This window comes from Ochotona princeps, chromosome 23 (genome assembly GCF_030435755.1).
Source record: "Ochotona princeps isolate mOchPri1 chromosome 23, mOchPri1.hap1, whole genome shotgun sequence".
NCBI lineage: Eukaryota > Metazoa > Chordata > Mammalia > Lagomorpha > Ochotonidae > Ochotona > Ochotona princeps.
This window is the reverse complement of record NC_080854.1, coordinates 34,780,538-34,800,777: the sequence shown is the minus strand read 5'-3', so window position 1 is coordinate 34,800,777 and position 20,240 is coordinate 34,780,538. Positions and strand designations below refer to the sequence as shown.

Below are 20,240 nucleotides of genomic sequence, written 5' to 3'. Positions count from 1 at the left end.
CTAGTGTAACAACTATTTACATAGTGCTTATGTTGTATCAGGTATTGCAAATAATGTGGAGATGATTTAGAGTTTACGGGAGGATACATATAGGTTACATGCAAATGTTGCATCACTGAGCGTCTGCCTTCGGTGTCCCCAGGGGCCCTAGCCCAGGCCTCTGGAGGTAGCAAAGGATGACTACAAGCGGCCCTTGGCTTTCCCAACAAAGCAAAGCAGAGTCCCTGAGCCAGCCATCACCTTTGAGAGGGTGGGTCACAGGGCTGCCCGCCTTGCGAATGCTCAGGATGACGCTGTCTTCATCACAGAATGTCCTAGACACGAGGAGCTCAACAGAACACTTCTGAGGAAACTTGAGAAGTTCAAGATGAAGAAACCAGCAGGGTCCTCTCCTTGGTCTACAGGTGGCTCCTTCTTACTGTAACCTGTGGCCAATCACGTGGGAGAGGGAGAGACGGAAGGAGCAAGAGAGGAGGCAGGGAAGGAGATGCACAAGCTCCCTCGTAAAAGGACAGGAACCCCTCACGGGACCCTACCCTCATGACCCCAGCTAGACCCAACAATCTCTCCAGCTTGGGGCTGGGGGTCTTCATCCTTTCTTAAGATTTATTTTGGGGGGCTGGCATTGTGGCATAAAAGGTAAGGGACTGCCTGTGATGTTGGCATTCCGTATGGGTGCCAGTTTGTGTGCTGGCTGCGCTACTTCTGACCCAGCTCTCTGCTACTGGCCTAGGAAAGCAGCAAAGGACGTCTGCCAGTCACATTGTAGAACCCGAAGCAGCGCCTGCTTTCTCTATGTCACTGTTCCTTTCAAAATAATTAAAGGAAGAATAACAGAGAGTGAAGGGAAGGAGTAAAGAGGGAGGGAGGGGAGAGAGAGGGAGACATCTGTAAGCTGTTGGTTCTTAGCAGCCCGGGCTGGGCTAGGTGAAGGTCCATGCCAGAACATCACTTGTGTCTGCCAAGCAGGTGGCAGGCTGGCGCATTAGCAAGGAGCTGGATTGAAAGCGCAGTAGCCAGGACTCACACCAGTGCCACAACCCTCCCCACCCCTGCCCCAGGGTTTATCTTGTAAATGTTGAGGGGAAGTTGGGAGAGTGGAGCACAAATATTCCATTCCTGACAATAAAAAGACACAGAAAGGCAGCAAGGGAAATTCAGCTTTAGAGCTGAATGGTTTCCATCAATAATCCCTCAAGCCTGCTCTGGGACCCTGAAGGCCGCACACAGCCGAGGGCTGGACACTGTACCTGCGCGCTCCTGCCAGGGCTGGGCTGATGCGCACGCAGCTGCAGGTGTGCGTCTCCCAGCGTGCTGTGTTTGTTGTCCGTGGCTCCTGGGAGACTTGGAGCAACACGAGCTGATTCTCTCACAGTTCTGGAGCTCAGAAGCCTGAGATGCAGCTGCAGGCTGGGCCTCTGTACAGGCTCTGCCTCTTCCAGATTGTGGCGGCCGCTGGCCTTTCACCGCTTGGGGCCGCGTCACTGGGCCTCACCTGCTTCAACTTGCCCCTGGCTCAAATTTCTACCTGGCTCACTCTTCTTCTTTTTTTTTTTTTTTTTAACATTTATTTATTTTCATTTGAAAGGGAGATTTACAGAGAGACCGAGAGAGATCTTTCATTTTTGGCTCACTGTTTAGTCTACTCCACCCACCTCCAAAAGCAACAGCATTGAGAAGTTCACTGTTTACTCCTACCAATGCGTGTCAGTGGCCATGGAGCTCCCGTGATGCTCTGCAGCTAAAGCCCATGAGCTCACGCAGGGCAGCCTGACATCCCTCAGAGAAGGGCCTCCTCGCCAGTCCGCAGATCCCACACGGCTGCGAGTGACGGCCACAGGGATTCCTTCAAGGCTGCGGACGGTTCCGTGGTGATAACATAGCTGAATGCTTATGTCTCCCACAAATTGATATGCTGAAATCCTCACCTCTGAGGTGCTGTGATTAGGGGATGGAGCCTTTGCGAGGAAATGAGGTCGTGAGAGTGGAGTCCCAAGAATGCGATCAGAGCCATCAACATCCAGTTGCCCAGCACCTTGATCCTGGCGCTGGCCTCCACAACTAGAAATGATTTCTCTTGTTAAACACTATCCGAGTTGCTGTGCCTGTTCCAGCAGCCCGAACAGGCTGTTAACTGTTTCCCTAGTCTGTGGGACAGACCTCTCTGTTCATCCATCCCTGGGTGTCTGCGACTGTGCGTGGTTCAACGTTTTGCAGAGTGCATCTGGGTCTACTCCAGCCATGAAGGCAATCCCCTTCAAAAGGTTCAAAGGTCCAGGGCACTGGACAACACCGGTGACTACCCTCTCCTCTCGGATGTACTCAACATGCTTCAGTAAGTTCATGTCACCCAGAAATCAAAGCTTGATGTTTCCCAAGTTACCCACAACCATCTGCAACTCGTGAAATAAATGTTGCTTAGGAGGGAAATCTGTTGAAAAGGAGGTACAAGGGCACGTGTTTGTAGTGTGCTTTCCCTGGCTGGCAAAACCAGGGCATCTCAGCTGTGGCTATGTATGACTGTACGTAAAGCCAGGACTGGTGCCAAGTGCTGGCCCGTGCTGGCCCTGACCCTGCTAGGTGCCTGTTCTGTTTTGCTGCAACACAGGGGTCACCTGTGTTTGTCCTGGGTCTATCGACCTTGCTCAGTGCTGCCACAGGGAGTCAGGAGGCCTCAGGCCAGCCCTCCCTCCTGAGGCCCTCCCACATTCTCCCTCTCACTATAGTCCAGGGACACGCCTTGCCTGCGGGTAAAATTGGGGTACGGGAGCACTAGACAAAGCTGAGGCTCACGGAGCAGAGAGGGAAAGGCCGGGCAACTGGATGTGGATGTCCTGATGGCGCGAGGCAGCAGCTCGCAGCTTCTCTGTCCTCCCTCCTTCAGGGCCCAGCATGAACCCTGAGTGCTGCCGATCAGGAAGGCCCGTGGGAGTCAAGTCGGATTTCACGTCTTTATTTTGGCAAGAATCAGCAGACTGACAAAGACAAAACCAGGTCTATTTCACTGGAAAAAAGTATTACCAACTAAGAGGGTTTCGTAAAATAATTTTATTTTTGTGGATTTTTAACTTCAATATTTTTAATTGATAACACATTTAATCATTATTTTAGGGTCCGGTGTGGTGGCCTAGTGGCTAAAGTTCTGGCCTTGAACACAAGGAAGGTCTCCTCTCTGTATATCTGACTTTGCAATAAAAATAAACAAATCTTAAAAAAAAAAAAAGACATCTCCACTGTACAGTCCTTGTTTGTTTTTTTCCTTTGCAATGTTTGGAAACTAATCCCAACAATATGTCAAAAATCTGTTCCTCATCAAAACTTCACTCATTAATTACTCTTGGCCTTCACTGATCTTCCAGCCTGTTCCACTGAGTGGTTTAACAAATTCTATTTTTATCGTCTTTCTACACTGGTTTCTTCTTTTTAAATTAACATCAGGGTGAGCTCATTGATTTCTAGTTTAATCAGTAGGATGCAACCTGTTACTGTAAATATTTTCTTTTTTTTAAAAAGATTTATTTATTTTTATTAGAAAGTCAGATATATAGAGAGGAAGAGAGACAGAGAGGAAGATCTTCCATCCAATGATTCACTCCCCAAGAAACCATAACAGCCAGTGCTGCGCTGATCTGAAGCAGGAGCCAGGAGCCTCCTCTAGGTCTCCCACGCAGGTATAGGATCTCAAGGCTTTGGGCCATCCTCTACTGCTTTCCCAGGCCACAAACAGGGAGTTGGATGGGAAGTAGAGCTGCCAGGATTAGAACCGGCATCCATATGGGATCCTAGTGCAATCAAGGCCAGGACTTTAGCCACTAGGCCACCACACTGGGCCCTGTAAATATTTTCATACTCAACTTGTCGCCAATTTGCCCAATGTGAGCCAGCTCCCTTTGGGTTCTGTGTCTACCTAACATCTACCTGCCGGTCCTGGAACACGTCTTCCCATTCAAGGTTCATTCTGTTGTTTTTCTGCTTTAGTTCAGAAACATGCCATCCTTTCAAGCATTCCTGGTTCTGGTGGAACATGGCATCCGAATCCTACGTGTGCGGTCAGTGTGCTCAGAGCTGCATGCTGACCCACCCCAAGGAGAGACACAAGTAGTCATCCTATTCCCTCGTGTAAGCATCCTCCCTTCCGGATTAGTACTGTGCATTCACAGGTGGGAAAACATTTTCCACTGAGGACCACTTAGATAGTTACAACACTATTTCTGGGACACACAAAATTATCAACGTAAAATTAGCCTGCAAGGGCGAGCGCTGTGGCTGCGGCATACTCACATCCCATGTGGGCATCAGTTCTAGTCCCAGCTGTTCCACTTGTGATTCTGCTCAATGCTGGAGTCCTGGAAGGTAGCAGAGGACGGCCCAAAGCCTTGGACCTATGCATCAACGTGGGAGACTGGGAAGCAGCTCCTGGCTTCTAGCTTTAGACTGGACCAGCTCTGGCGGTTGTGGCCACTCTGGGAATAAATGAGCAGATGAAAGATCTCCTTCTGTTTCTCCCCCTCTCTATATAACTCTAACTTTCAAATAAAATAAGTAAGTCTAAAAAAAGAATGAGAGGGGAAGAAAGATGAGCCTGCTTGGGCCAGCACTGCAGTGCAGCAGGTGCAGCTGTCCCTTGTGACACTGGCACCCTATCTTAGCCTGCCTCGGTCCTTGATGTTCCACTTCCAATCCAGATCCCAATAATGCACTTGAGAAAGAAGTGAAAGATGGCCCAAGTGCTTGGGGGCTCTGCCACGCACACGGGACACCTGGATGGAGTCCTGGATCCTGGCTCCACCTGGCCCAGTCCAGGCTATTGTGGCCATCTGTGGAGAGAACCAGTTGCTGGAAAATTCACTCGCGAGTGTCTGAAGCTAGGAGCCAGGATCTTCTTCTGGGTCTCCCATGTGGATATACAGGGCACTATTTTGCCAGGCTATAACCAGGGAGGAGTTGGGCTGGAAGTGAAGCAGCTGGGATTTGAACTGGCACCCATACAGGATGCCAGCGCTGCAGGCTGTTTCTACCATGCTGGCCCCATGTGCTATAGACACTTTCACCCCATTAGCAAACCAACTTGTTTAGATCAGCATCATCATGAATAATGACTTGCATTACAAGGACTATAATGTCACTAGGTGATAGGAATTTTCCAGCTCCACTATATCACAGCACTGTCACTGTGTATGTGATATGTCATGGATCAAAACGTCACAATATGGGCCCGGCGGCGTGGCCTAGCGGCTAAAGTCCTCGCCTTGAACGTGCCGGGATCCCATATGGGTGCCGGTTCTAATCCCGGCAGCTCCACTTCCCATCCAGCTCCCTGCTTGTGGCCTGGGAAAGCAGTTGAGGACGGCCAAATGCATTGGGACCCTGCACCCGCGTGGGAGACCCAGAAGAGGTTCCAGGTTCCTGGCACTGGATCGGCGCACACTGGCCATTGTGGCTCACTTGGGGAGTGAATCATCGGATGGAAGATCTTCCTCTCTGTCTCTCCTCCTCTGTGTATATCTGACTTTCCAATAAAATTAATAAATCTGTAGCAATACAGTTATACATCCGAAGCCGGGAAGCTGGAACCTTGAACCTCCTCCAGGTCTCCCACACGGGTGCAGGAACCCAAGGCTCTGGGCTGTCCTTAACTGCTTTCCCAGGCCACAAGCAGGGAGCTGGATGGGAAGTGGAGCTGCGGGATTAGAACCGGCACCCATATGGGATCCTGGCGCGTTCAGGGCGAGGACTTTAGCCGCTAGGCCACGCCGCCGGGCTCAGCTGTCTGCATTTTTAAAAGTGAGTTCAAAAGGCTAGTGCTCTACAATCCAGCATCCTGGGGTTCTTTCCGGCCGCTCTGCTTTGCATGCTTGCATCTTCTCCAACAGAAGTCTGGTCATCACTGTGCTCGTGCACTGACCTGCTCAGTCTGAGCCATTAGCCCCCACGGGTGCTTCCTCTGTACTACCTTCCTGCCCCTCCTTCCAGCCCCATGTTCTTGCCCACATCACTAAGGAGTCCCACTTCTAGAGGAGATGAGAAACAGGAAGGAAAGGAAGAGGGGCAGGCAGAGCAGCTGACAAGGGAAGAGTTTAATACCAAGATAATGCTATACATCGCTTTCAGTAATTTGGTGAAGGCAGTAGAGCCAAGCTTGATATTACACACTTACCCAATGATCTCTCTCTACTTCCAGAACAGCAATTTTATGCAGCTATACAAAGTCAGGTATTCTGCATCAATGTGGGCTCATGGTAAAAGCAGGGGAAGTTTAATGGTGGTGCCAAGAGGGAAGCTGCTGAAGACAAATCGCTGAGGTTGTAAACTTGGAAGCCTGCCTGGCACTGTGCCCTAGTGGGTAAACTGTGTGCAGTGCCAGCATCCCATATGGGCACTGGTTCAAGACTTGGATGCTCCATTTCTGATCCAAATCCTTGATAATGTGGCTGGGAAAGCAGCAGAGGCTGATCCATGTTCTTGGGTCCCTGTATCCACATGGGAGAACCAGAGGAAGTGCTGGCTTCAGAACAGACCAGCTCCTGCTGTTGTGGTCACTTGGGAAGTGAACCAGGAAGAGCTTTCTGCCTCTCCCTCTCTGTGACTTTGTCTTTGCAATAAATCAATCTTAAAACAAACTTGGAAGGCTAGAGTTGGCCTCACCACTGCACTTCGGCTTCCTCTTCTATTAGGTGTCTGGCCAATTACTTAAGTCACCTGCAAGTCTGGTTTGTCATTTGTAAAACGGGTATGACACTCATATTTACCTCACAGGATTGCCAGTGATATTCACTGACCTTGATGGGGAGAATAATTAGTTATCATTCATTCATTCTACTGTTGAAAAAATCCTTACGGTGGCCTCTCCTACACTTTCCTTTTTATTCAATTCATTGCTAGATGGAAAGCGCATCACTGGAATATAGTATTTCTCTTTTTTTAAAGCTTTATTTATTTTTATTGGAAAGGCAGATGTACAGAGAAGAGGAGAGACAGAGAGGAAGATCTTTCATCCAATGATTCACTCCCCAAGTGGCCTCAACTGCCGGTGCTGCGCCAATCCGAAGCCAGGAACCAGGAACTTCTTTCCAGGTCTCCCTTGTGGGTGCAGGGTACCAGTGCTCTGGGCCGTCCTTGACTGCTTTCCCAGGCCACAAGCAGGGAGCTAGATGGGAAGTGGAGCAGCCGGGATTAGAACCAGCACCTATATGGGATCCTGGTGCGTTCAAGGCAAGGAACTTAACCACTACGCTATCGTACCGGGCCCTGGAATATAGTATTTCAATGATACAGTGCGTACACCCACAGAGCTGGAATTAGGTGTATACCAGGCACTTAACAAAGAGTCTCAACGGAAGTTACTTTCCTCAGGTTGAAATTCTGTACTGGATAAACATGTGGCCAATCCCACTACTAGCTTACCATCTTAGTGGCCTCACGCGAAAATAGTGAGGACCCTGGTTCCAGTGCTAACGCACATGTACTGTTCCGTCTTCCTCCATCCTGTGGGAAAGGACCTCTCTCCACTTCCACCATGCAGTGTCCTGCTCCAACCTGGCAGGTCCACAGTCCCACAGAGCCAACTCCTTGAGTAAGGGGTAGGCAAGTAGCTGGACCAGACAACTGTCCTTCCCTGGGAATTTTTAAAAAAGATTTATTTTATTTTATTTTTTTATTGGAAAAGAATGTACACAAAGAGAAGAGATAGAGAAAGATCTGCTGTCCGCTGGTTCACTCCCAAAGTGGCTGCAACAGCTGGAGCTGAGCCAATCTGAAGCCAGGAGCTTCTTCCTCCAGGTCTCCCACATGGGTGCAGGGTCCCAAGGTTTTGGGCCGTCCTCAACTATCTTCCCAGGCCACGAGCAGGGAGTGGATGAGAGGCAGAGCAGCCAGGACACGAACGAGCCCTGTGTGCAAGGTGAGGATTTAGCCACTGAGCCATCGTGCAAGGCCCCTTCCCTGGAGATGTTTACGCTGGGGCCAGAACCATGCATGTCTGCGTGTCTGCCGGCGAGGCTCAAGACGTGCCCGGCTGCAGCAGGTGAGAGGCGCTCCAGCAGTGCACAAGTGGTCAGCCATGAAGAGGGTGACTGCGGCTCCGCAGGGCCGCGCCCTTCCCGTCGGGTCACAGGGCATTGCCTGCTCTTCTCCCTAACCGTGTGGTTGGCTTCTGGTGGGCGGGAATCCATCCAAGGACTGCTGGGAGGCTCAGCGTGTGCCCACGGCAGGGATTCACCACAAGCTGGTTTATTACTCAGAGGTAGCACCCAGATTCTGGATGCAAAACCAAACCAAACCAAGCCAGGTTGGGCAAGTCTCAGAAGGGCGTTATGATGAAGGGAAAATTAGCTACATGCTTCAGTTTCCTTGGGGCACCACCAACGGGGCACCTGAAGATGGCAGGCCCCTCCATCGGCACCACACCCACCAGCATCCCTGCAGGTGGGCACAGATTGGCCCGTTGGGGCTCACATACCTGCCTGCAGGTCCGGCTGGTGCTTCCTCCGGCTCGCCTGGCTCGCCTGCAGCCTTGCTCTCAGCTGCCCGGGGGCTTTGTCACAGGCCTCTTGTTGGCCTGCAGACAGGGTTCCTTAGTTCCTCGGGCTCGTCTTCCCACCTCAGCCCTGTCACCCGGCGGGACTCTCCCTGCGACAGCAGTCCTCCAACCAGTGACACCAGCCAAGGGCTGCGCGCTTTCTGAAGTCTTCATTTCACCAGTTTTAAAATTCTAACCCTTATCCTGCTTGATAAGGAGTGGGGTGTGTGTGTGTGCGTGTAACGGCTTCCGGACTCTTTCTCACACTTTTGAGAACAGATGACTAGCATGCCTGCTAACTCATATGTATGTTGTTGAAACTTTCCTTTTTGGAAGTTGGTGTGATTTGTTTCTGCCCAGGCCCTTCTAGCCCGTATTCCCTCACCGGGAGAGCAGGCCTGAGGTGGAGGTCGCCTCCGGGCAGCGGCTCAGCCATGGCCAGGTGAGCATCGCCAGCTCCCTCCGAGGCTCAGGTCGGGTGTACACCGCCTTCGCGAGTCCACACCGTTCCCGGTCAAGTGGACGCCTGCCCTTTCCCACGCCAGGGATGCCCGACTGTTCCTCAAAATGTGCACTGTCCTGTCTCCGCTCCCCCACCAAATGCAGACTCTCGGACCCCGCGGGGACAGAGGGCGCAGAACCGTGAAGGGACGGGGGCTCACGGAAGCCCCGAGGTCTCCCTCAGTGCCGGCCGCCCTCGGCGCCTCCACAGCCCCACGGAGCGTGCGCCGCGCCGCGCAGGAAGTGACGCCGTCCCGCGCGGGGCGCGCCCGCCCCTTCCGCCCCGGCGCCTCGCCCCTCGGCGCTCCCGCCCCCTCCCCGCCGCCGTCTCTCTGTCAGCCTCTGTCCCTCTCCCTCTGCCCTCCGTCCTTCCTCTCTCGCACCTGAGCACACGCACCTGCCCGCGCCCGGCTCCCGGTCCCTCCTCCCTCTGCCCCGTCCTGGTTTTCCCGCCCGGCCGGAAGGCTCGGGCCCTGGCCGCGGGAGGCTCGCGGCTGCGTCACCGCCGCACCCCCAGACAAGATGGACACCGCGGAGGAAGGTAAGTGGGCGGCCCGCGGCGCCCGCGCTCCGGCCCGCGCCCGCTCCGGCCCGGCTCCGTGTGGCTGCTGGGGTGGCGGGAGGCGGGCCGTTTGCCCGGCGGGCGGCGGCGCGCGCGAGGACGGAAGGTGACCCCCCCTGTGTCGGGCTCCCCGCCGCCCGGAGGGGGACCCGGGACTTGGGGGTACGGGCTTCGGGACTTGGGGTGCGCGGGCCTGGGGAGGAGGGGGCTTGGAATTCGAGAGGAGGGGTGCGTTTTCGCACACTGCCCCAACTCGGCTTGTGAGGTGTCTCTCCCTTGGCCTGTGATGGCCTCGTGGGCCCTACCCGCTCTCCAGCAACTTCTTTTGTTGACTTTGAAACTTGGCAGGAAATGCCCGGCCAGGTGACGGTCGAGCGGCGTGAACCCAGCTGACCCCTGCCGTAAACCCTTGCCCTCGAAGGCATCGGCTTGCTGAACCGGGGAGAGGGCAGGCCGAGAGCACCGGGGCTCCTGCGGTTCTTTGTGCCTGCTGTCCTTGACTTTGAACCCCTGGCAGCGGGACGCAGGGCTTTGGTTGGCTGGCTGTGTGTTTGGGAGGTGGTGGTCTTCTCGCAAGCTGCCCACCCCCGCCCCCGACTCAGTGCCCTGGACAGGACACATCGAGCACAGCGTACAGGAAGATGCTGCTGCTGCGGGCTTGCCCGCTGACGGTAGTAGGTGCTTTTTCAGCAGTTTCCGTGTTTTTAGAGTGAGTCGGTAGCGGACGTTGCTACATGATCCCGCTCCTTGACGGCCTCAGAACAGTGCACGTACTTTTCCGACTTTTCAACCTGGTGGTTTGCGATTTTACATGAACGTGAATCTGCGCGTCACGAAGCCCAGTACTCAGTGGTCAAAGGTTTACTGTTGTCCGTGGTATGGAATTGGAAAGAATTGGTCTGTCATCTCTTGATCTAAGCAGTCTCCTTAATAGAAACAGCAGGTGCAGTGCCAGGTGGCCCTGGCAGGTGCATCCACAGGGCTTAACTGGCAGCATTGCCTGCTTTTACAGATGTGGAAGTTCTAAGCTGTGTTCCCGGCCCTCTCACAGATTCGATCCTATGTAGCCAGTTTGAAAGTCACTTGCTTTTCATTGTGCCACGTTGCTTATTGATGGTCTGCGAGCCCTGGGATGGCCAGTTCCTGCTCCTTCGGAAAATGAGCACATTGAAACTGCTGGCTCGGCAGTTACCTTGTTTACCAGGGGGTCCTTACCTGTACATTTCTCTCTACATGGGTTTCACAGTTTTTGGATTCATGTTTTAATGAGTACATCTGGGAAGGCATGTGTTAATTTCTCACTTGATGTGTATGACTATAAATTAAATTTGTTGTCTTTTGCCTGAGTATTTAGCACCTGTGTGCCAGGGGTCAGTAATAGCTGGGGAATTGCAGGCGCTGAAAGCCAATGGAATCATGAGGGAAACGCTGTGCTTCTGGTGCTTTTTTGCCCTGTAAATTATCAACCTGGATAAGATGTAAATGGTGTTTATTAAGTTAAAGTAACTTCTTATTTGCTGAGGACTCCTTCTGTGGTGTATACTTTACTGAACACTTCACATCCATCTCATTTAGTTCAACATTTGTAGTTAGGTGGTAGCCCACTTTACGTAGGAGGAGATTCAGTGAAGAACCGGCCTGTTCCTGGTAACACAGGTATTAACTGGCAGAGGCTACCTGCAAACAACTTGGTCAGACTATGCCTCCCGTGGGCTTTTGGCGGTGTGGATGATGACTGTTCAACGTTGAAATGACTTTTTGTCAGTTTTGTTTTAATTGCATGTTTTATTTAGGTGAAAGGGAGGGAGAGAGATGTTCAACCCCAAATACCTGCAACAGCCAGGGCTGGGCAAGATGGAAACCCTGAGTGTGCAAATTGATCTGGGTCTGGCACAGTGGGGTGGGGATCCAACCCCTAAGCCTGCAGCTGCTGGCTGCGGGGTGCTCATGAGAGGAGGGCAGCAGAGGACGTGGGCACCCCAACCCAGCTGCTGGCTGCAGGGTGCTAATGAGAAGGGGCAGCAGAGGGTGTGGGCACCCCAACCCAGCTGCTGGCTGCGGGGTGCTGATGAGAGGAGGGCAGCAGGGGACGTGGGGGTGTGGGCACCCCAACCCAGCTGCTGGCTGCGGGGTGCTGATGAGAGGAGGGCAGCAGGGGATGTGGGGGTGTGGGCACCCCAACCCAGCTGCTGGCTGTGGGGTGCTCATGAGAGGAGGGCAGCAGAGGGTGTGGGCACCCCAACCCAGCTGCTGGCTGCGGGGTGCTCATGAGAGGAGGGCAGCAGAGGGTGTGGGCACCCCAACCCAGCTGCTGGCTGCATCACACACCCGCTGCTTCACTCCTTTTATAGGATAGATCATTTCTGTGATTTGGCACATCCTTGTTTTGTGTTTGTTTCATGAAATTACTAGTTGTGAAATGAAAATCAATTTTAATATTCTCATGCCTACTTTTGTAAAACTCCACATTGGAAAACCAAAACTAGAAAAGCTGGGATGGCTGCAGAACATTTCATGATCAAAGTGACTGAGAGAGGCTGCCCCAAAGCCTGTAAACAACCGCCAGTCAGTCATTTCACGTCATTTGGTACACAGTGTAGCTTGGACTTTTGTCTTCCTACAAATACAAATATTTGCAGGGGATTTGAAAAATTAAAAACAATAAATGTTGTTAATTAAAAATAATAATCTTACAATCCTGTCACTGAAGACATTAGTGTTGTTGTGACTCACTTTTCGATTTTTGCTTTTCGTGTCTGGACGAGGAGAGGAAGGATGTTACTAAATACCAGCTGTGCTTGTAGGCAGCAGCACTCAAGCTTCGGTTCACAGTAGCCTGTTTTCCCTTTGTCAGCATTGTGTGTAGCGTTCTGATGTTCACAGCACTCTATTTTTGTAGTAAACAGTACCAAATTCTGTGATTTTTTATCCTTTTGTAGTACTTTTGTCCAGGATTTGCAAATCTATGAACTGGTCGTTCTGTTAAATTTTTCTTTTGTAAAATAAACCAGTTCACTCTCTTTTTTTAAAAAATATTTATTTTGATTGAAAAGGCAGATATACAGAGAGAAGGAGAGACAGAGAAAGACCTTCCATCCACTGATTCACTCCCCAAGTGACTGCAATGGCTGGAGCTGAGCCAATCCGAAGCCAGGAGCCCGGAGCCTCCTCCAGGTCTCCCACATGGGTTCAGGGTCTCTAGGCTTTGTGCCGTCCTCGACTGCTTTCGCAGGCCACAGGCAGGTAGCTGGATGGGAAGCAGGGCCGCCAAGATTAGAACCAGTGCTCAAATGGGATCCTGTTGCATGCAGGGCGAGGACTTCAGCCACTAGGCCATCGCACCGGGCCGTCTTTATTTATTTTTAAAGATTTATTTATATTTATTGGAATGGCAAATATATAGAGAGGAGGAGAGACAAACAGTAAGATCTTCTGTCCACTGGCTCATTCCCCAAGTGGGCTACAACAGCTGGAACTGAGCTGATCTGAAGCCAGAAGCCAGGAGCTTCTTCTGGGTCTCCCACACAGGTGCAGGGTTGCAAGGCTTTGGGCCATCCTCTGCTGCTTTCCCAGGCCACAAGTAGGGAGCCAGATAGATGTGGGGCCATTGGGATTCGAACCACTTTCACATGAAATTCCAGCGTGTTCAAGACGACTTCAGCTGCTAGGCTACCACCCTGGACCCAGTTATTTCTGTTTTTAAAATGCTTGTATATATATTTTTTAAGATTTATTTATTTTTATTACAGTCAGATATATACAGAGGAGGAGAGACAGAGAGGAAGATCTTCCATCCGATGATTCACTCCCCAAGTGAGCCGCAACGGGCCGGTGCGCGCCGATCCGATGCCGGGAACCTGGAACCTCTTCCGGGTCTCCCACGCGGATCCAGGGTCCCAAAGCATTGGGCCGTCCTCAACTGCTTTCCCAGGCCACAAGCAGGGAACTGGATGGGAAGTGGAGCTGCCGGGTTTAGAACCGGCACCCACATGGGATCCCGGCACGTTCAAGGCGAGGACTTTAGCTGCTAGGCCACGCCGCCGGGCCCAAAAATGCTTGTATATTTTTAAAGATTATTTATTTTTGAGAGACAGAAATATTCCATTTACTGGTTCACTTCACAAATGGCTACAGCAGGGCCCGGCGGCGTGGCCTAGCAGCTAAAGTCCTCGCCTTGAACGTGCCGGGATCCCATGTGGGTGCCGGTTCTAAACCCGGCAGCTCCACTTCCCATCCAGTTCCCTGCTTGTGGCCTGGGAAAGCAGTTGAGGACGGCCCAATGCTTTGGGACCCTGGATCCGCGTGGGAGACCCGGAAGAGGTTCCAGGTTCCCGGCATCGGATCGGCGCGCACCGGCCCGTTGCGGCTCACTTGGGGAGTGAATCATCGGATGGAAGATCTTCCTCTCTGTCTCTCCTCCTCTGTGCATATCTGACTGTAATAAAAATAAATAAATCTTAAAAAAAAATGGCTACAGCAGACAATACTGGGCAAATTCATAGCCAGCACCTTATCTGAGATACGCCCCATGGTGCAGGGGCCCAGCATTAGGGCCATCTTGTGTTGCTTTCCCAGACCAGTTAGCAGAGAGCTGGAACAGAACTGGAGCCCATATGGGATGCTGGTGCCACAGTGTGGAGGATTAGTGTGCTGGGTCATTCTGCTGACCTCATTTTTTCCTATTTTTTTTCCCTGCATTACAACAGAGGTGTTATTTGGAAAGACAGTTTGATACTGTGTAATCTGCTAACATAATAGGTTTCTACATACTATGCTGTGTAATATCTTTTTTTTAAAAAAACGTATTCATTTTTGTTGGAAGGCAAATTTAGAGAGAGAGAGACAGACAGACAGATGTAAGATCTTCCATGTGCTAGTTCACTCCCCAAGTGGCCATGAGGGCCGAAGCCAAGCGGATCCTAAGTCAGGAGCTAGGAGCTTCTTCCGGGTCTCCCGTGTGGGTTCAGGATGCCAAGACTTTGGGCCGTCTTTGACTGCTTTCCCAGGCCACAAGTAGGGAGCTGGAGGAGAAGTGGAGCAGCCTGGACATGAACTAGGTGCCTAGATGGGATCCTGGCACTCGAAAGGGAAGGATTAACCTTTTGAGGCATCGTGCTGAACCCACAGATTTTCATGTTTTAAAGATTAGTTTATTTGAAATACGAAGTTGGGGCCCGGCATGATAGCCTGGTAGCTGACTCCTTGCCCTGCATGCATCAGGGCCATGGTGGTGCTAGTTTGTATCCCAGCCACCCCACTTCCCATCCAGCTCCCTGCTTGTGGCCTGGGAAAGCAGCAGAGGATGACCCAAAGCTTCCCAAATGGGAGACCTGGAATAGCTCCTGGCTTCGGAACGGCTCAGCTCTAGCCGTTGCAGCCACTTGGGGAGAGAACCAGCAGATGGAAGATATTTCTGCCTCTCCTCTCTGTATATCTGCCTTTCTAATAAAAATAAATAAATCTTAAGAAAAAAAAGGGGAAGACAGATCTTCTGTTCACTGATTCCTCCTCCAAAGTGGCCACAACGCCTGGTGCTGGGCCAGGCCACATCCAGGTGTTGGAACTCCGTTCAGGTCCCCTTATGGGTGGTTGGGATCTGCCCGTTTGGACAGGCTCGTTAGCAGGACCGGCTCAGCAGCCGAGTGCTTGTGCTTGCATGGGTTATAGGTGGTGGTGAAACCCACTGCAGTGTGACCCGGTGACAAAGCTTTTTTTGTTTTTCTTTTCATTTTCTCAATGTCTGTTTGCACTGGCAGAACATAATACAAGCACCTGAGTACGTTTTTTTAATGGGATGCTGAAGTAGCAGTTCTTCATGGTCTGTGGAACTTGTGTAAAAGAAGTGAAGCTACAGTGTTTCACATTCCAGTTTACCCAGCATGCGACACTGGAGGCCTGAGTTAAAGGACTGAAAGTTGTCACTGCGATAGGCAGCTGTTCTTTCTTGGACCTCATGGCTGTCTGTCTGTCTTGGCCCTGAGTGCTGCTGTCTCTGTACCAGACATCCGCCTGCACTGCCCTGGCGTGCTCCGGCCGAGCATATGCGCATTTGTTTGATGAGGTTACTGAGCACCCGTTGTAAGTCATTGCTACTTTGTGTTCTTGGTTTATGCAGGGAAAAAATTAGGAAAAACCTCTTCTAGAGAGTTTGACAGAGGAAAAAAGGAAGGTAGGAGATAAATATGTGACGAATTTTATGGCATAATAGAAGCTTGTAAGCATTGTGGAGAATTACTGATTTACTCGTTGGAAGGGACCGCTGTGACAGTGAAGGAGCGATGCCCAGGCCCTCTGGGTAGAGCATTCCAGGCAGAAGGACTAGCCGGTGGGAAGTAGAGTGTTCAGACGAGAGAACAGTGTCACTGGACTGCAGTGAATGGAGCAGAGGGAATGTCGGTGTCACGGGACCGGTGGGATGTATAGCGAGGAGACTAGAATACAGGACTTAAAATTGACTTTTACTTTTGGTGGCATGGGGATTTAAGGGAGAGTTTTAAGCAGAGGTGAGATGTAAATTTGTCACTGGTTGCTTACCTAAATGCTTGGTTCCTGATAAGCTTGAGGATGCTCCAAAGCCTTGGAATCCTGCACCTGTGTGGGAGATCTGGAAGAAGCTCCTGGTTCCTGGCTTCTGATGGGCTCAGCACTGATCCTTGCGGCCACTTGGGGAGTGAATCGGCAGATGGAAGATCTTTGTCTCTCACTCTGTGAATCTGACTTTCCAATAAAAATAAATAAGTCTTAAAAAAATAAATAAACTGCACTGCTTGGCAGCAGCTAAAGGGAACTGTGTGTCTACTTGGTCTTGATCTGGAGCCCTAAGCCCTCTTATGGTCCTCCCCACAAGCAGCTTGAAGCCCTAGTGGGAATGGTAGATGTTGCATTTTATGTATTTAAACTGGTTGCATTCAAGTTTTTTAGTGGATATGCTTTATATCTGAGATTTTTAAAAGACTTTTTGAGACAAGTTAATTTTTGTTTTAGGATAAAACCGAATCTTGGTTTGTGGCTTGAACTGGCTTGTTCTCATGGCCAGTGTAGTTACACTGTGTGAATATACTGAAGCTTGTTTTATTGTTGCTAGGTAACTTAGGTTGTTTCTGGTTTTTGTGTATTGTGGCTAGTGCTACTATGAACATTTTTTTGTACATCTGAATGTATGTGTTTGGAAAATATTGCTTTAGGAAATAAAATATCAGTGAAACACTACATGAATGCATGTAATAGACTGCTAACGCAACAAAGAGGAAAAATTTCCTTTCCCCTACTCCTAATCCATCATAGATTTACAGTTTCTTATGCATCCTTCCAGAAGAAATATTTAGCCATGAGGTATGTATCTACCTTGTTGAAGATTTTTCAGTTGAGTAATGATGTTCATCATGGATTGACCAAGACTGTGGCAGTTTTGCTGAGGGTAGAGAGCAGTTGTAGCGCATCTCTTTGGCACTCTTCCCTGGTAATTTCCTAATATGGCATGTCTGTGCCTATTAAAATTCAGGGCAGGCCGGCTGGATCTGAGTATAAACAGCCAAGTGTTCGCCATGTAGGTGTCTGAATTAGGACTTATGGTTCTTTGAGGCCTCGTAGCAATAACCTTTGCTTTTCCTGTTAGAGTGCTCTTGAGGGAAATTGATGTGGTCACATTTCATTGTGAGAAATGCAGTCAGTTCTGCAAAGTAAGTTTGTAGTATTGATTCTTGAACCAGGTTTGTGTAGAACAATTTGTAGCGAATGGTTTTAAGGTAGAATTAGGTTTCTGGTTACCTAGAAATATGCTCTTAGGGACTTGAGGCGTACTACTTCTTACCCTGCTTTCTCATGAAGGTACAAGGGTATTCAGGGCCTCTTCAGAAACTCTGACTGGTGAGACAAGCGCATTCCTACCAGGACTGTTCCAGTGTGTATTACATAATCCTGTGCTAGTGCTTCTTGCTGTCTTTATCTTACAAGTGTTACAAATGACCTAATGTTTGTTAACATGATGATTGTTTAATTCTGCTTAGGATTTGCAGACATTCCCTATTGTCTTAGGGTCTAGCTGACTGGGAGGTTCTGATCTTTATATTATTCCAAAGTTCCCAAGTTCTTCACTGTGGTTGAGTGTTGTGTGTGTGTACACGGCATATACTGTTTAATTGTGTTTGGCTTAGGAGTTTTCATTTTACCATAGAGAACTCTGGGAACACCCTAGTTGTAAAATAAGTTAATTTAGAAGTTTAATAATATTTTGTTTTCTTTTGTCATTGGGGACAATAAAGGTTGGGAATTTTCTGATACACTAATGAAAAATTTATGAAGCTGTGTTTTGGAAGAGCCGTTGATCTTCTCATTTTTTTACCTCTGAATTTCCAAGATTCAAGAAATATTGGAACCATTGTGTTGGAGCAATGACTTAACTTTTATCGTCTCACAATTCTTTTACACTTTTTAAAAAAAGATTTATTTATTTGAAAGGCAGAGAGAGAGCAAGATCTGCGTGTTCACTCAGTGGCTACAGTGATTGGAACCGGGCTGGTCAACTCTCCCATGTGGGTGAGAGGTCCAAGAACTTGGACCATCTTATGTTGCCTCATCTGTACATCTGCCTTTCCAACAAAAATAAAGGCAGATGGACAGAGAGAAGAGGTGGACAGAGAGAGAGGAAGCTCTTCTGTCTGCTGGTTCACTCCCCAAAAGACCACAACTGGAGCTAAACCTTTTGGGAGCCAAGAGCTTCTTCCAGGTCTTCCACACTGCACTTGGGTGCAGGGTCCCAAGGACTTGGGCCATCCTCTACTACTTTCCCAGGCCGCAAGTAGGGAGCTGGATCAAAAGTAGAACAGCAGAACAAGAACCAACATCCATATGGGATGCCAGTTCTATCAGGTGGAGGATTAGCCTGTTGAGTCACAGCACCCAGTCAAAATAAAGAAGTACTAAAAAAAGGAAAGCAAAGAGATGTTAAAAATGCCTTTGATTCACTTATAAATACTACACACCTGCTTATGTGTTAACAGAAATGGTGTTTTATATGAAAAAATCTACACATAAACCTCCCAAATTGATAAGATTTGCTTTTGTGTCTATGAATCTCTTCAAATATCTGGATTAAAGGAAGGGAGCTGAATTTTTCAGCTCTAACTACATCCAGTTTGTCTTGTAGTCTGTAGAAAACACGATGTAAATGGAGAGTATAAACAATATCTCTATCAAAAGTAAAACTATCTGGACCTTGGAGACTCAGGTGAGGAGCTCCACCCCCAGGGATCCCAGTTCTGTCGTCTAGACCAGTGCTAAATAGAGGAGAGGGCCTGAGTTTAGATTTGTTTGTGTTTGCCTGGTATGCTGTGTGTTGGTTGTCATTAGAAGCACGGTGGTCTTCTGAAAGCCCGGGTCGCATCTGGTTCGTATGTCTGTCCTCAGTCAGTGGAGAGCTGCCATTTCTTAACCCCTTTCCCTGTCCTCATCTGATGCTTACCTGATGGCCATTCCCTTGGAGTGAGCACTGTGCCCTGGGATTTGCTGCTGCCTTTGTCCAGCATGGCCTTTGTCCACCACTGCAGTTTTCTTAGGGCACACCCCCATGAGTCACCTGCGTGCAGGTGGTCTGTGTCATGGCGGAGCCCACACGGTGACCAGTTGGCTCTAGCTGCCTGAGGTCACTCCCACCTGGCAGCGAGGACTGTCTGTGCTCTGTGTTCATGGGAGCATGTGTGTCCCCTCTGCTTCTGCACTGAGTGCACGCCTGTGGCTTTTGTGCTTGCTTCCTGCTCCCGCAGCTGGTTGAGATTGTGCTAGGGAGACAGAAGACGGTTGGCATCCGCCCACCAGCAGCAGCTACCCTGCCAGTTGAGCCAAATGGTAGATGTCTGTAGGAGGACATTGTGACCCGAAAAGGTCAGTGAGCACAGGACTACAATTGGTTGGATAATATTTGGAGGAGAATAACCAAATGGCTACCTTTTGTATACCTTATTGGATATCATCTGCATATGTATATGAGAACACCTGGTGGAATATACAAGACAAAAGGAGTTCCAAACAAGCATTAATGGTTTTGTTGATAAGCTCAGCACTTCCTCCCTTATCCTATATGACCCTCAGAGTATAAAGTCTGATGCTACTAATAAACCTCGGCTTTTGACCATCAGTCAGGGGTCCACGTGTGTTATTATTGGCTCCGTGCACCAAGTCCATCGCTGCGGGACAGCGACAGATGTCTATTTAAAAAGCTACTCCACGGGCATCCGAGTACTCAGTACTGTGGTATTGTGAATAGTTTCTGACACACATGAAGTTCTTGCCTGAATCAGTGGTAATTCCAGAGCTACTCCATGCCCTCAGTGCCAACAGCTCTGGTGGGTCTTGATAGCCTCCGTGTGTTTCTCAACCCCATTGTGGCATGTCCCTTAGGTGGCAGCTACAGTGCCTAAGGCGATGACTGCAGTGACCTGGAGTCCAGTTGGTGGGATGTCTGGGTTCGGTTCTGCAGAGAGCCTGCTTAACTACTCTTCCGTCCAAGGAAAGCAGCAGAGGCAGGTTACTCACGCCTCACATGGGCGCGCAATGAGGAAAGTGATGAGCTCTGCAGACCCTGTGATTGGAGCAGATCTGATGCTCTCTGGCAGCTGCAGTAGTCCTAGCTACAGTACTTTCTGTTGAATTTGCCGCAGTTAA

General features: G+C 50.0%; 2 protein-coding genes across 2 annotated transcripts in view; one reads left to right on the top strand and one right to left on the bottom strand.

The window, feature by feature from the left end:
- Positions 1 to 4,439, bottom strand: part of LOC131483112 (carboxymethylenebutenolidase homolog) — a 45,308-nt gene extending 40,869 nt beyond the window's left edge. The window contains exon 1 of the mRNA XM_058680143.1: positions 4,282 to 4,439. The gene's annotated coding sequence lies outside the window, so the exon portion shown is untranslated. The remainder of the gene's footprint in view (positions 1 to 4,281) is intronic.
- Positions 4,440 to 9,304: 4,865 nt separating this feature from the next.
- Positions 9,305 to 20,240, top strand: part of MARCHF6 (membrane associated ring-CH-type finger 6) — a 59,690-nt gene continuing 48,754 nt past the window's right edge. Inside the window, exon 1 of the mRNA XM_058679979.1 lies at positions 9,305 to 9,560. Within this exon, the coding sequence (XP_058535962.1) occupies positions 9,542 to 9,560 (19 nt within the window). The 5' untranslated portion in view covers positions 9,305 to 9,541. The remainder of the gene's footprint in view (positions 9,561 to 20,240) is intronic.